At 36.9% G+C, this 14,995-nt stretch overlaps 1 protein-coding gene across 3 annotated transcripts in view; it reads left to right on the top strand.

Annotated features, from left to right (window-relative positions):
• PLCL2 (phospholipase C like 2) overlaps positions 1-14,995 on the top strand; it is a 94,006-nt gene that overhangs the window by 43,200 nt on the left and 35,811 nt on the right. For 2 of the 3 annotated variants that reach the window (XM_042816747.1, XM_042816749.1), the window contains 2 exons: positions 8,444-10,930; positions 13,920-14,123. In XM_042816747.1, the coding sequence (XP_042672681.1) occupies positions 8,495-10,930; positions 13,920-14,123 (2,640 nt within the window). In that variant the 5' untranslated portion in view covers positions 8,444-8,494. Of the gene's footprint in view, positions 1-8,443; positions 10,931-11,264; positions 11,322-13,919; positions 14,124-14,995 lie in introns of those variants that run through there. The other variant, XM_042816750.1, reaches the window with a different exon arrangement.

Genomic DNA, 14,995 nt, shown 5'->3' with positions numbered 1-14,995 from the left:
AAATCAAACATGGTTTAAATAGTTACTACTTTATTTTCAGCGGAGTAAGTAATATCAAATTGTTTACTTTCTTTTGAAAAACATATGGAATAGACCTACGAGTGCTGAGTTAATATGTAGTGAAATACCACTTTGATTTAATGTTTAGTTTTAAAAAAGCTAATTAATGGATCCTCAAGAGGCCAAGCATGCATTTTGCTGCTGTACATGACTATGTGAAGAGATGGCTAAGCTATTTTAGTATGTAGGCTCTATTGCAGTTAAAATTGAGGCTGAGAATTAAAACTTCAGAATGCCTGTTGAAAGCTGGGGGCAACAGGAGTGCTCAGTGCAATCACTGTCTTGTCATTTACTTTTACAAAGAAAGCTGTAATTGCTTTTCTAGTTCTCTGTGTAGACACCTCCAGAGTGATTTGCAAGCACCAACGGTTACCAGTATCATCCAGTTCACTTTTCAAGATATGCTTTCAGTATGTTCAAGCTATTAGTTTTAGTGCTGGAGTTTGGATGTTCTGTTATCCTGCTTAGCTTGTGTCATCTTTAGGACCTGAGTGACGGAGTTCTGAGAGCAAGTAGCAGCACACATGTGAATGTGTCGGTGTCGTTGTTGGAGAAGTGTTGTTGGAGAACCTCTTAGCAGGGGTTCAGCCTTGTGACCTGCTCAGAGAGCGTTTGGACTTTCCAGAGCCTAAAGCTACTGGAGACAGAAACACAAAAACATTAAATAAACAACAACAACAAAAATATTGTGTAGCTTTAGTGAACTGATGAAATGACTAAGCTCTTTTGTAAGAAGTTGTACAACTAAGTCCTTAGCCCTGACTTTATTTGCAAAAACATATCCTGCTACTTCCCCACTCATCACAGTCAGTTAACAAAGTTAAATTGTTTGCTCTAAAAATAACCTGGGACAATACAAACCATTATTTTCTGCACTTTCTAATTGCTGTTGTAGTGGTGATGTCTCTCATGTAGTAATTGTGTTTTTCCTGGTGTCCCGTTTTCTTGAAGTGAAGTGGCCATGACTCTCATGACCCATGAGAGCTCTGAGAGCTTTAATTCTGTTGTTTTATGATGGTGTAGTTCTTTCTTATACCTTGCTGTTGTGTTCAGTATGCTTTTGAAATTCTTGATGTTCATCTGATCACACAGCAAATCAGTTCAGTTCACTAAAACTACAGAAAACTAATTCAGCAAACATGGGATTTTTTTTTTTTGCTTCTTCAGTAAGTGAGGTAAATTCACTCTCTGAATGTGAGACAGACACTGATGCTGACCTGAGGAGTTGGGATAGGAAGAAGAAAATAAGATGCACCTGTGATAGGATGAAGAAGAGACATTTAAGGAAGGAATAGCAACAGCAAGGTGGACATAGCTCCCTTTCTTGTTGGTGTTCAGCTGTTGGCTTAGCAGTATCATGAAACCATGCAACTAGCTGATCTGAAATAATACAGATTGTTTTTGTTTGAAGTTTGAACTAAGACTTGCCCTGCATCCATGTTCCTTTAATAATAGATTTCTTTTAGCAATAAAGACAAAAAGATAATGAATTGTTACTTATGCAGCTAATCTTCGTATTTTTCTTTCCCCATCATTGTTATTTCTAACATTGTGTACTGTCTCTAATTGGAGTCAACCCACCACACGCTGAAAAAATACAATTCTCCTAAAAGACTTCTTCAGACATCAAGTATGCCATGAATGCAAGCTTGGAAAAATATTTAAATGCTGAGCTCAAATTTAGTGATTCACAATGAGTGGGAGGCCCTGTATTTTCAAAATAGCTGGTGTTTTGTCTCCTCCCAAATGTCTGTTATTTCAGTTGAATGTTCTTTACTTTGTCTTAAATATAAATGTTGAGGACTGTGTGCTGTTGAACAGTAGCTACAATTTGATTCAGAGACTATTGTACTCAGTGTGATGCACTACATGCTGTTTCTGAAAGTGTTTGGAATTCTGTTAGCTAAACTGGTAATTACTTGGAGAGTTTTCTCTTATTTTGATTTGCACATGCCCTGCAAGCTTTGTACAGCTGTGTTAAAGCACTATAATGTGCATGCTTTTTAGTGAATTTGGGTCCCTGTGTTAGTGAAATTCTCACTGCAGTGACAACTTAAGAGGTACTGATATGAGCACCTTACATATCTGGAAAGAGGAGTGTGGTTGAGTGGTGACTCATGCAGAAAGGGGCTGTACCGAGGATGTAGAGCTCCACCCTTTGAGAATATGGTTCCTAATGGGGAACTGCCTACCCTCCCTCAGCATCTTTTTTATAACCCTCTATTCCAAAGAAGACCTTGCCTCCTGCACCCCTAAAAGATCAATCTAGTGCTTGTGCTTTTCTTGGGGAAAAGCAGAATGTGGAAACCAGAGCCATTCTGAAAGTGCAGGTTGTTGAACTGCCAATGGAAAAAAATTCAGTCTACATTAATATGTAGACATACTTGGAAGAAGAACTACTTTCATATTTTTAATTACGTGTAATTTAAAATAATTAATAGACTTGGTTTTGTGTGTTTTTTTTCCTATACTGTTAAAATAACTTAATGACTTCACTTGGTCCAGTGCCATTAATATTTATGCCTGATAGTGCATGATGCTTTTATCACTTTCAGACAGAATTTGTAGAATCATAGAATGGCTTGGATTGGAAGTGATATTAAAAGTCATCTAGCTCAATTCCATGCCATGGGCAGGGCTGCCACCCACCAGCTGAGGCTGCCCTGGGCCCCATCCAACCTGTCTGTGAGTGCCTTCAGAGATGAAGCATCCATAGTTTCCCTGGGCAGCTGTGCCAGTGCTTCACCACACTTTGAGTAAAAACTTTCTTCCTGATATCTAATCTAAATCTCTCTTCTTTCAACTTAAAACCATTCTCCCTTGTCCTGTCACTATCTGTCCGTGTAAACGATTGCTCTCCATCTCTTTTGTAAGCAACATTATAGTACTTGAGGGTCACAGTGTGATCTCTCCAGAGCCTTCTCTTCTCCAGGCTGAGCAAGTTCATCTCCCTCAGCCTCTCTTCACAGGAGAGGTGTTCCAGCCTTCTGATCATCTTTATGGCCTTCCTCTGGATGCATTCTGAGAGTTGAGAGTCTCTCAGCTGAGAGTCTGAGAGCTTTCTTAGGCTGGAGGCCTCAGACTTCTGCTTCATGAGGGCAGAATAGAGGGGGAAGTGCACATCTCTTGTGTTCCTGGCCACCTCTCTTTTAATGCAGCCCACGATACGGTTGGCCTTCCAGGCTGCACGTGAATGCTTGTGGCTCATGTCTAGCTTCTCATCCACCAGAACCCTCACACCCACCTCCACAGGGCTTTTCTCAATGACTTCTTCCCCTAGTCTGTACTCATGTCTGGGATTGCCTCAGCACAAGCACAGCACCTTGCACTTAGCCTTGTTGAGCCTCATGGACCCCCTTTCAAGCTTGTCCAGGTCAGCTTGGTGTTTTGCAAACTTGCTGATGGTAGTTCACATGTTATGGATTGTTGATTGGAAGTTCAACCTCTACTGCCATACCACCAACATCCACCTCTGTTGTCATGGACATAATAACATAATAAAATAGGTGGCATTATTTTAGAGCTGCCCTCCTGTATAACTTTAAAATCAGGGCTAGATTTTCTGTAACAGTGATGTAAAATTTCTAAACTGATTTTAGTTGCAGTTCCCTTTTTTCCCTTCTTTTTGTACTGACTCACACACAAAAGCTTTCTTAGTTTCTTTTATAATGTTGCATGTTTTGGTCTGCAATGAGCTGGCATCTGTACACAGGTGGTCCATAAATAATAATGATGCATTTTTTTAGTGTTTGGAGAAATAAATGATCATTTCTATTATTACCATATTTATTAAGCATACTTTTTTGAAGAGAGCTCTATGTTGTTCTGCTGTGCAGGATTTTGAAGAAAAGTACAATAAATAAGCAGGGCTTCAATTCTTTTTTAAAGTAAGCCACTTTCTGAAATAGACTTATGTTATAGATGGCATTGTTAAATTGGGTGATTTTTGCAATTGCTGCTGCATTGTATTTGAAGAAAATGGGCAGATTTCATAGTGAAATGTGCCAGTTAAGCATCACACAAGGAATAAAAGCAAGTCATTGATGAGTTATATAACATGTGACAAGGATAGTTTCCTCTGTGTTCATCGCAGAGATCATTAGATTCTCAGTCCTGTCATAAAACAATGAATTGTATTGCAAGAGTTGGCTACAGATGCCATTAAATTACTTCCAAAACAGCTTTTTGCTAGATGACATTAAATTCAGGCCTGCAGCTCCTCATGTGCTGGGAGAGCGTTTTCGGGGTGGGGATGGAACTGCCTTCCACTCTTCTGCGCAACCTCTGGTGCATAACCACAAATGGAAATGTAAGGTAAAGCTTAAACAAGGGGAATGACTATTTCTCTGAGCAGGCAAGTGTCAGAGTTATGGTCCCTGCTGCTTGGACTGCCTGTGCAGTTAGCATTTGGAGTCACCAAGTGAAATGTTTGCAGAGTATCAACACCAGAAACTTTCACTTCCTGGACAAGTACTCTAAAAATGTGTCATTCTGCCACTTCCTTTTGTTACTGTTGTCTCATCATTGTAAAGCAACGTTTCAAAAGGAGTACCTTTGTGGGCAAAAGGCATACAAAGGCTTCACCTTCAAATCCCAGTTACCATAACTACCACATCAGAACTGCAGGTAGCTATGGAGGCAGATGGAGTCACAGTCTCCCATCTCAGAGACCCCCACTGGCTGATCCATGGGAGGGTCATTCTCTGCTGTGTGGAGCTCACATCTCCGCAGACCCTTCACCTCCGCCTTGGGAAGGCTGGGGGCTGTCTTGGCTATACAGCTTTCCTTCTAGAATACCTTACATTCTCCTATACCAAGCAATATCTGAACTTCTGGGTTATTCTTTTTTTGGCAACATTGCTTTCTTAGTCACATAAGTATTTCATTGTTTTGTTTTGTGAGAGAGATAGTAATAATAAACAAGTTACCATGGAGAGACTCTTTGAACAAGCCTGTCTTCTCTATGTGCTCTTTTAAGCATTTTTCTCCAGCTTTCTTTAAGTGCTATAGATGTCAGCTGGGATTATTTCTGGTGTTTGAACTTGCTTTCTGTGGGCACAAACTCCTGGATAAACTAAACTCTTTTTGCTGTTCATCTGCACTTTTTCCATCTCAAAATTTGTTGGAGATGAAATTGGATGTGACACCTGTTTTTGGAAATGTATTGATGAGGTGGTCATTCTGGTTTCAGTGTTAATGCCTTCTAAAGAACATGCAGTCCTAAAAGTTCTGCTTTGTGATGACAGTGTCAGTTATAATCCGAATATTGACATGGTCTTCACTGTGTAGAGATACTAGAGAGCTGTTTCAACAAAAAATCTAGTTTCTGTGATGGACAGAATTATGAAGCCATGCTGGAGAGGTTTCACTTTGAGCATCTTGAATAGCATTGAGAACACTGTTTTGTGAATGCTGAGAAATTGTCAGATACATGAAGTTTGCTAATCTGTAAGTCAGACATAAGGCCGTGAGAGGCTGGATCCAGGTCACGAATGCACCCTAAAGTCAAGGAGAAATCCTCCACATTATATAGCAGAATACATCTGTCTTCTTTTCCATGTCAGACTCTATTGCTGAGGCTCACAAACTTGTTAAATACAGAATATGCAATTACATTTTCAGTATATGAGTGAGAGTTTCCCTTGTCTTTCTCTTCTGTAAGTCTTCTGTAATTTGGTAGATGGTCCTGGCCTGTGTCTTTGTGAAAATATCCTTTAAGTTCTTTTGTTTATTCAGATTGATTGTGACTGTCCCTGTGTCTATTGGGATGAGGACTCTCGCAAGCTCAGGATCCCTGATCTCTCGAGAAGCAAATCTTATGATCAGTATTCTGGAGCTCAGAGCTGTGAGAAACTCTGCAGAGTATTTTAAAATTTGTCTTTGTGGTTATCACATTCAAGGAGTGATATCTACTGCCAGCAGGCTTTACATGAGTAAGGCAAGTGGGGCAACTGCTTTGCCCTGCAGAAAAGTAGAATGCTGTTGAAATGGCCTTGGATTCATCTAGTAAGCAAGTAAAATGGTCTTGCACGTGCTAGATTAAATTATTCTTCTAATACATATGAGTGAACTCCAATTCAGGCTTTCGGAAACTGCTTGTGAATGAGAATTCTGTGAGATGGACTTGCTAACGTTAGATGGCATCAAGAAACTGCACTTTTTTTTTTCCTCCCTTGCTATTTGGTGTCTAGGATCAGACATGGTCTTGATGGAGAAAGGCATACATTGTTTTTTGGCTTTAAAAATACTGATTATGATCAGGCAAGGTAATACTTCCCAACCCTTGATGCTTCTCATGTCAGGAGGTTATCTGCCATCTGTCTCATGAAAGAGTTTATGGATCATATTCCCCTCCTAGATTTGTGTCTGAAAAATCTAAGCAGTTTAGCACACTTCATTTCAAGGCCCGAGATACTGGAAAGGAGCTTCATTGCTCAGTTCTATGGGACTCACCCTTCTTTTCCTTCAAATTCAGTGATATGGATAAATGAGGCTTAAAGTAGAACTAAAACCTTGGATAAATGAGGGTTAAAATAGAATTAAAACCTTTGTGAACAAAAATCACATTTGTATTTTTTTTTTTTCCAAGTAAGGAAACTTTCCTTTGAAAGCAGTCTTAATGACCGAACTACATGAAATGACATTTCAAGTTAGCCTTGCATAATATCCATTGCAGAGGTTTGGACTTAGACTAAATCAGTCCTTTGTAGGGTTATTAATTTTTACTAGGCTCTGGAGAGCTTGTGTAAAGGATATTCTGCTGTCATTAAAGGTGCAATAATCATATGGTTAATTATTTTTTCCAAACATGGAACCACGAATATTAAGTCTACTTCACTGTTTTCATTGAAAAGCTTTGCAGTGCTTATGAATTGAATTATAAAAACAGAATTATTGCACATAATTTTTAACTCTATGAAATTAAATAAAGAATATATATGACATGAACTGAAAGTGCATTCTCTATAGGATGAGTTTTATTTGAATATCTGTTTGGTATTTTAGTTGTTAAAAGCTTTCTTTTCCTCTCCTTCCTGTCTTATATGTGATGCTTATTTGCACTGGGATGTACTTCAGATGGAGAACTGTTCGACGGAAAATTAACAATTTTGTTGTAGAAATCTGGATACGTTTTTTTCAAGCAAAGCTGGAATATAAGAACACTTCTAAATGGGATATCTAACATAAAAAGGTTATTCCATTAAAAGATTATTTCAGACTGAAAGTCTTATAGAGTTGCTTCTCAGTGCATGCAACTGTTTAAACTGTTGCAGTATTTTTTATTCTTAAAAAAGATGCAGATAATGAAAGCAAAAAAAAAATTATTGAGGAATTGATTGTATCTAATCTGTTATTGACTTATACTTGTTTGAATCAATATAAATAGCAATTAAGCTAAATGACATTGTTTTTCTTCTTAATTTTGTTTGGTTAATGACTTAGATATCTAGTCTTCTATCAAGGCTTTCTCTAGCAGACTAAGAACTCAGGGTTCTTTCATAGTTTTATGAGCAAAGGTGAACTTTGCTTCCTTTCTTGACCAGGTCTTGCCTTTCCATTCACTGTCTTGCTGACCATGCACATCTTCTTTGGAACTTGTTAAACTTTAACCCTCTCAGGCACTCCCTCCTGAGTCACTGTCACTGTATTTCCTGAAATTCAGAATGTAGAGTGAATTATCTGCTCCAGTCCTGTCATTTATTTTTCAGTGTAGCTCATTAAGACTAATGTGGATTTTTTCTAAAATGTGTGTTTTTCTAAAATGGGGGTGGGATGCATGTGACAATACTATAGACAGACTGAGAGAAGAACATGGATGGGTGCAGTAGAGGAAGGAACTAAGCATGTTAAGTGCTGTCTTATCTGTACACTTAGATAAGGACCATATCCTATGAATTTTAAGTAACTAATTTTGTATTATTGTTTCTCTAGTATTCTTGAGAAGATCACGGTGTGGTATTATTAAAGCATTGCATTTTGTTTTGCAAGTATCTGTAGTACTACGTAAAGGCTCAGAAGATATCTTACTTCCTACTGCCCTGGCTGTAGACCAGCTAAGTATTTAAATAGATTATTATTGATAAAATGTATGTATACAACATTATTATTTTATTAACATTCCTAAAGCTTTCCTTGATTAATTCTGTGTTTATGAAAAATACATTAAAAAAAAAAATGTTATGTCTATACAGAGGAGCAAATGTTAAGCTATTATCAATGTTTTAATTTGTAATGATTCCAATAAGAATGTGCTGGTCATCACATGCAGACCTCCTTGGAGTGCTTTATTAACTTTCAGGTGTAAGCTGAAACCTATTTCAGTATTGAGCAAAATGATACTGATACATGTTTTCTTTTCTTTTCTTCCCCCTCTGTTTACCAGGATGGTACGAAACAAAAACGAGAACGGAAGAAGACGGTGTCTTTCAGCAGTATGCCGACTGAGAAAAAGATCAGCAGTGCAAGTGACTGTATAAATGCAATGGTTGAAGGCTCTGAGCTCAAAAAGATTCGATCCAATTCCAGAGTGTATCACCGATACTTTCTTTTAGATGCAGATATGCAATCCCTACGCTGGGAACCTTCAAAAAAGGATTCTGAAAAAGCAAAGATTGACATCAAGTCAATCAAAGAAGTAAGAACAGGAAAAAATACAGATATTTTTCGCAGCAATGGAATATATGACCAGATATCAGAAGACTGTGCTTTTTCAATCATATATGGAGAAAACTATGAGTCACTAGATCTTGTTGCTAACTCAGCAGATATTGCAAATGTTTGGGTTACTGGCTTAAGATACCTGATTTCTTACGGAAAACATACTCTAGACATGATAGAAAGTACTCAAGATAATATGCGGACTTCATGGCTTTCACAAATGTTCAGTGAATCGGATGTAGATAACGTAGGACATATACCCCTGTGTAATGCTGTGCAGTTTATAAAAGACTTAAATCCTGGTTTAAAAACAAATAAAATTGAATTAAAATTCAAGGAGTTACATAGATCCAAGGAAAAAACTGGTACTGAAGTAACAAAAGAAGAGTTTATTGAAGTTTTTCATGAGCTTTGTACTCGACCTGAAATCTATTTCCTGTTGGTTCAGTTTTCAAGCAATAAAGAATTCCTAGATACCAAGGACCTTATGATGTTTTTAGAAGCAGAACAGGGTATGGCACATGTCACAGAAGAAATAAGCCTTGAAATTATTCAGAAATATGAGCCAGCCAAAGAGGGCCAGGAAAAAGGTTGGCTTTCTATAGATGGGTTTACGAATTACCTTACTTCACCAGACTGCCACATATTTGACCCAGAACATAAAAAAGTTTGTCAAGATATGAAACAGCCATTATCTCATTATTTTATAAATTCATCTCATAATACATACTTGATAGAGGATCAGTTTCGAGGGCCTTCTGACATCACGGGTTACATTCGTGCTCTTAAAATGGGTTGTCGCAGTGTTGAACTGGATGTTTGGGACGGTCCAGATAATGAGCCTGTGATTTACACAGGACATACAATGACTTCTCAGATTGTCTTCCGTAGTGTGATTGACATTATTAACAAGTATGCATTTTTTGCTTCAGAGTATCCTCTTATTTTATGTTTAGAAAATCACTGTTCTATAAAACAGCAGAAAGTGATGGTACAACACATGAAGAAAATTTTGGGAGACAAACTACATACGCAGTCTCCAAACATTGAAGACTCTTATCTTCCATCACCGGAATCACTTAAAGGAAAAATACTAATTAAAGCAAAAAAGCTTTCCTCAAATTGTTCTGGACTAGAAGGAGATGTTACGGATGAAGATGAAGGGGCAGAAATGTCACAAAGAGTGGGGAAAGAGGGTGTAGAACAACAAAACTCTTTGACTGGGAAACGATTTCAGCTTTGCAAAGAGCTCTCTGAGTTGGTAAGCATATGTAAATCAGTTCAGTTCAAAGAGTTTCAAGTTTCATTTCAGCTCCAGAAGTACTGGGAAGTGTGCTCATTTAATGAAGTGCTTGCTAGCAAATATGCCAATGAAAACCCGGGAGACTTTGTAAATTATAACAAACGTTTTCTTGCCAGAGTTTTTCCCAGTCCTATGAGGATCGACTCTAGTAATATGAATCCCCAGGATTTTTGGAAATGTGGTTGTCAGATAGTAGCCATGAACTTTCAGACGCCTGGATTAATGATGGATCTTAACATTGGTTGGTTTCGACAAAATGGGAACTGTGGCTACGTCCTTCGTCCTGCTATCATGAGAGAAGAAGTATCTTTCTTTAGTGCAAACACAAAAGACACTGTGCCTGGAGTTTCACCTCAGCTGCTTCATATTAAAATCATTAGTGGGCAAAACTTCCCTAAACCCAAAGGATCAGGTGCCAAAGGTGATGTTGTGGATCCATATGTCTATGTTGAAATACATGGAATCCCTGCTGACTGTGCCGAGCAAAGGACAAAGACTATGCACCAGAATGGTGATAATCCAATTTTTGATGAAAGTTTTGAATTTCAAATAAACTTACCAGAACTAGCAATGGTGCGTTTTGTAGTGCTGGATGATGATTACATTGGGGATGAGTTTATCGGGCAGTACACTATTCCCTTTGAGTGTCTACAGACTGGTTATCGTCATGTTCCTCTGCAGTCTTTAACTGGTGAAATGTTAGCACATGCTTCCTTGTTCGTGCATGTGGCCATTACTAATCGAAGGGGTGGTGGGAAACCTCATAAGCGGGGCCTCTCTGTGAGGAAGGGCAAGAAATCACGGGAGTATGCTTCTGTGAGAACACTGTGGATTAAAACAATAGATGAAGTGTTCAAGAATGCTCTCCAGCCTATACGAGATGCCACGGATTTGAGAGAAAATATGCAGGTACAGTTTTTATGGTGAATTTATCAGTACATTATGTGTATTTTTGTATTATGATACGTAAATAATATGTGCTGTTTAGAGTCTTACTGCATTTTGTAAGTTACTTGAATCAAGTCTAATGCTGAGCAGCTTTAAAAACATTATATTAGAGCAACTTTTGGGGTGATACCATCTACTGATATAAACTTTGATTCATACACATAGTTTGCCATTTTTTTCTGTGTGAAAAACGAGATTCAGAACTCAAACCTGTTGACTAGACCTGTGTCTTTGAAAAAAATTATTGGATATATGCTAGTAGAAAGTACAGTAAGATTTTAGCTTGTTTTTGCAGAACCCAGGAGATCTAACTTCCAAATGCAATTTTTGGAGATTCTAATAAAGATTTCAGGTAAATAAGCTCTTTTTAGTTCTAAATCAATGAGGACTTTAAAGTTATATTTTATTTAGTAAAGCTTTTAACTAATTACAAACTTCTGAAGAAATACTAGCAGTGATCTGTAAAATTCAGCAACTTCATCAGAAATGAAGTGGCTTATTAAATCATCATACTTTTATTTAACATGAAGGGGAAACTGATCAAAGACATCAGCGTAGATAAATTTTCTTCGTGAATAATGTTATCTTGAAGAGATTTTATTAGTAGTACAGTTTTAAAACTGGTTTTTCTCTTTATGGACGAGGAAAGTATTTCAGTGTTTTGAAGCTCCCCCATTCTATTTGATATATAAAATTACTAAGAAATTATTTGAAAGATATGGAGATAATATTTTGGTTTGTGAAAGTGTTTTGCTTTACAATCTAGGTATAGAGTGAGCTTTATGTGTAGTTAATCTCTTGAAGCGTAACATTCTGTCACATAAGAGGTACTGTATTTTAAAATGGCTTTCAAGGAATAGCTGAATCTGAGATTTAAGGAGAGCAAAAACGTGCAGCTTTTGTAGCTGCTTTAAACTCTTCACTGCATGTGCTGCATTGTTTTCCAGAGCTGCTATAATCTGTCAGTCTTTGCAGTATGATGTCTTTGAATGGCAGATGTCTTAGATATTTTATTCTCTCAGTTTAAGTTGCATTATCAACTAAATTGTTATTGTATCCCAAAGTGCTATCAAGAAGGTATTTATGATATGTATATGTAGGAACATTAATTTTGTGTAGCTTTACTGGCAGGTTATATAATATGCATAATTTAAAATCTATGTAACTAAAGGTTTCCAGCTAATAAAAATAAGTAAGCCACTCAAAATAAATACCAGCTTATGTCAAGGAATGTGATTTATGAATTATGGCTTTTGGGACTAAAGAAGAACATAATGTCCCTGAAGCCAGATACTGAAAAACTGGTTTTGTTTTTAAAATAAACTGGAAGGAGGTAAAAAATAAGGAATTGTAGAGCAGGAAGTCTAATTTTTTTTTTTTTTTATCATATTTTTTAATCATAGGTAGCCTTTTATCATCTTTGTTATACACTGCAATGCCATGACAAAAGCTGATGTCATAACTTGTTATGTGTCCATCACTGATGAAAGAACAGTGGATGTGATGTATGTTTAAATTGTTTGATGGAGTCAGATATAGGGTTATAAGTCAAAGGCAAGAGTTACAGCTGTATCTTTGTCTTGCCTGCCAGTAGCTAATGTGTATGCTCCCTGTGCTCTCATTTACCTCTCTGTAAAATTATTGATCATAATGATTTATTCATGCTGTTAAACAAAATCGGCTTGAAAAGACGTTCCAATGTCTTTTTTTTTTTTTCCTTCCAACTGTGTAATTATTGTATCATTAAGCTGTATCATTAGTCTGGTTGTTAGAAGTAGTTTGTCTTTGCTGGACGTTTACTGAATGCTACTTTACTGAAGTATACGGTAAGTGAACGTAATAGATGTAACGTAGGTATTCACATAGGTTGGCACAAATATCCTGTATGTAGATATCTTGAAATCTGTTTTATTTATTTTGTTTCATAAAAGGAGTGCAGAATATTTCACATTTGATTACTATTTGCATTAAAGTTGACATTACGTCCCTCAAGGTAATTTGTCCAAAAAAAGAGCCGTCAAAATGGGAAATGGTTTGATGAAAATGATTAATCAGTCCTAAAAACTGGTCAGATACCCAGTGTAGGTAAGATGAGAGAGAAAGGAGCATTGAGCTCATTTGTAACTCAGATGTGCAATGTTTTTGTTTCTTTCAGGAAAATAAACTCCAGACCTGCCAGAGATCACCAGCTCCCACTTGGTACCGAAATCCTAAATTCAATGCAGTGCTGAGAACATTCCTCTCATGGAATTTCAGTGGCTGCTTGGAGTCACATTGTATTTCTAATACTGGAAATTCTCCTCAAGTTTTAACATGCAATTTTATATTCCACTGTATTGGATAGCAAATAAAACTATAATAAATTTTAGGGAAATATACAAAATTGGAATTTATATAAAAGTACCTGAAAAATTGGTTTAAGTCATCCTGTGATAGGAGTGACATCAGTAGAGGAGTGCTGGGTTTATGAATCGCACCAAATGGGAGCCAACAGATCCACAGCACGTCTGGATGATAGTTAAGATATGTCTAAAGTTACAAATGGGCTGAATTTCTCCTTCCACTCCACCTTGCTTATATGGGACGTTCACCACCTGCTGTTTCTCCTGATAACGTATTGTAAGTTACTTTGAAATATCTTTCAGAATTTTTTCAAAACAAATAAGCAGTATGCTTCAGAATTCATTTTATTTGCATTGTTAATTTTAGTAGTGGAATAGGCCACACACTTGTTCTAATTAGATTTTTGCTGCAGAAGGTATTGTTGGAACTTTTAACGTTTCTAGTTAATTACAAGTGTAATCTTGTTTGCTTTAAAGCTGCCAGTTCTTCGGGGAAAATCTGTGTACGTTTTAGCTCAGCTGTTGTAGTGTTGTATATTAACCTGAAAGAATGATAAATTTAAAATTGTATTTAACTGTAAAGGAAACTCTTTCTTTCCTTTTTGCAGAATGCAGTAGTCTCATTCAAAGAATTATGTGGCCTCTCTCCTGTAGCAAATCTTATGCAGTGCATTTTGGCAGTGTCTACGCGCTTGGTTGGGCCTGATAGTGCACCCTTGGTAGTACTGAATCTCAATGATCAGTATCCGACTATGGAGCTCCAAGGGATAGTTCCAGAGGTCTTGAAAAAGATTGTAACAGCATATGACATGGTGAGTAGTCTTTTGTGGTTATTTTATATGCTATCTGAACACTTTCTTCTTAGAATACACAGTACTATGCCTGCTTAGAAAGGTCATTTTAACCTCTGAATTGCTGTTTCATGCTTCATTACATGTGTTTGAAAGCCATTCCCATGAATGTGCTGCAACTGGTAGTGTTTTCATATCAGGTAAAAGAGCTATACACTGCATGTGAATATGGAAGTGTTTGTACACTTCAGAAAGCAAAGTTGTTATAATCAAGAGACTGTAACATGAAGAGGATGTGTTAATTTACCTGTTCTGCAGTATCTTGAAGCTCTCTGCCTATCAGTAAACCTCTTACAATTATTTGCTACTTAGTATTTTTCATTTTATGAACATTCCTTTGGCATTGACTTAGTGTAGACAGAAAGGAGTCAGAAAAAGTTTTTAGGAATTTTAGTTTTAGAAGCAACTTGAAGTGTTAAAATCTGCACATGCCTTTTCATTTTTCTGTGCTGTATCTTTCCTGGAGAACTCAAACTCATTGAATTACTCTGTAATCAGCTGTAATATTAACTTCAGATTTTATACTTAAGTAAATGTGTAAATTGTGTCTTCAGAAACTGGAAATTTAACATTTTACAAGGAAGGAAAACATTGAGAAATAATGGATTATACCTACCTACCAAAAATCTAAAGTATCAAAAAAAGAAAGATCCACTGAGCAGATGAGTGTGATTTGAAATGTCCTCCACTTCTGTCATCTAGAATTTCTGTAACTGAGCTTTATATTTGTTTATTTTGTAATTGCTTTAATCTGATGTATCATCTGACAATCAGAAAATATCTCTAGGATAATTTTGCATTACTTTTCTATGTTCAAAGGAGAAACCTCACTC

This window comes from Centrocercus urophasianus, unplaced genomic scaffold (assembly GCF_019232065.1).
Source record: "Centrocercus urophasianus isolate 14NV4802_14NV808 unplaced genomic scaffold, USGS_Curo_1.0 seq_16, whole genome shotgun sequence".
Classification (NCBI taxonomy): domain Eukaryota; kingdom Metazoa; phylum Chordata; class Aves; order Galliformes; family Phasianidae; genus Centrocercus; species Centrocercus urophasianus.
The sequence above is the reverse complement of the archived record's forward strand: the minus strand, read 5'-3'. Positions and strand labels throughout refer to the sequence as shown.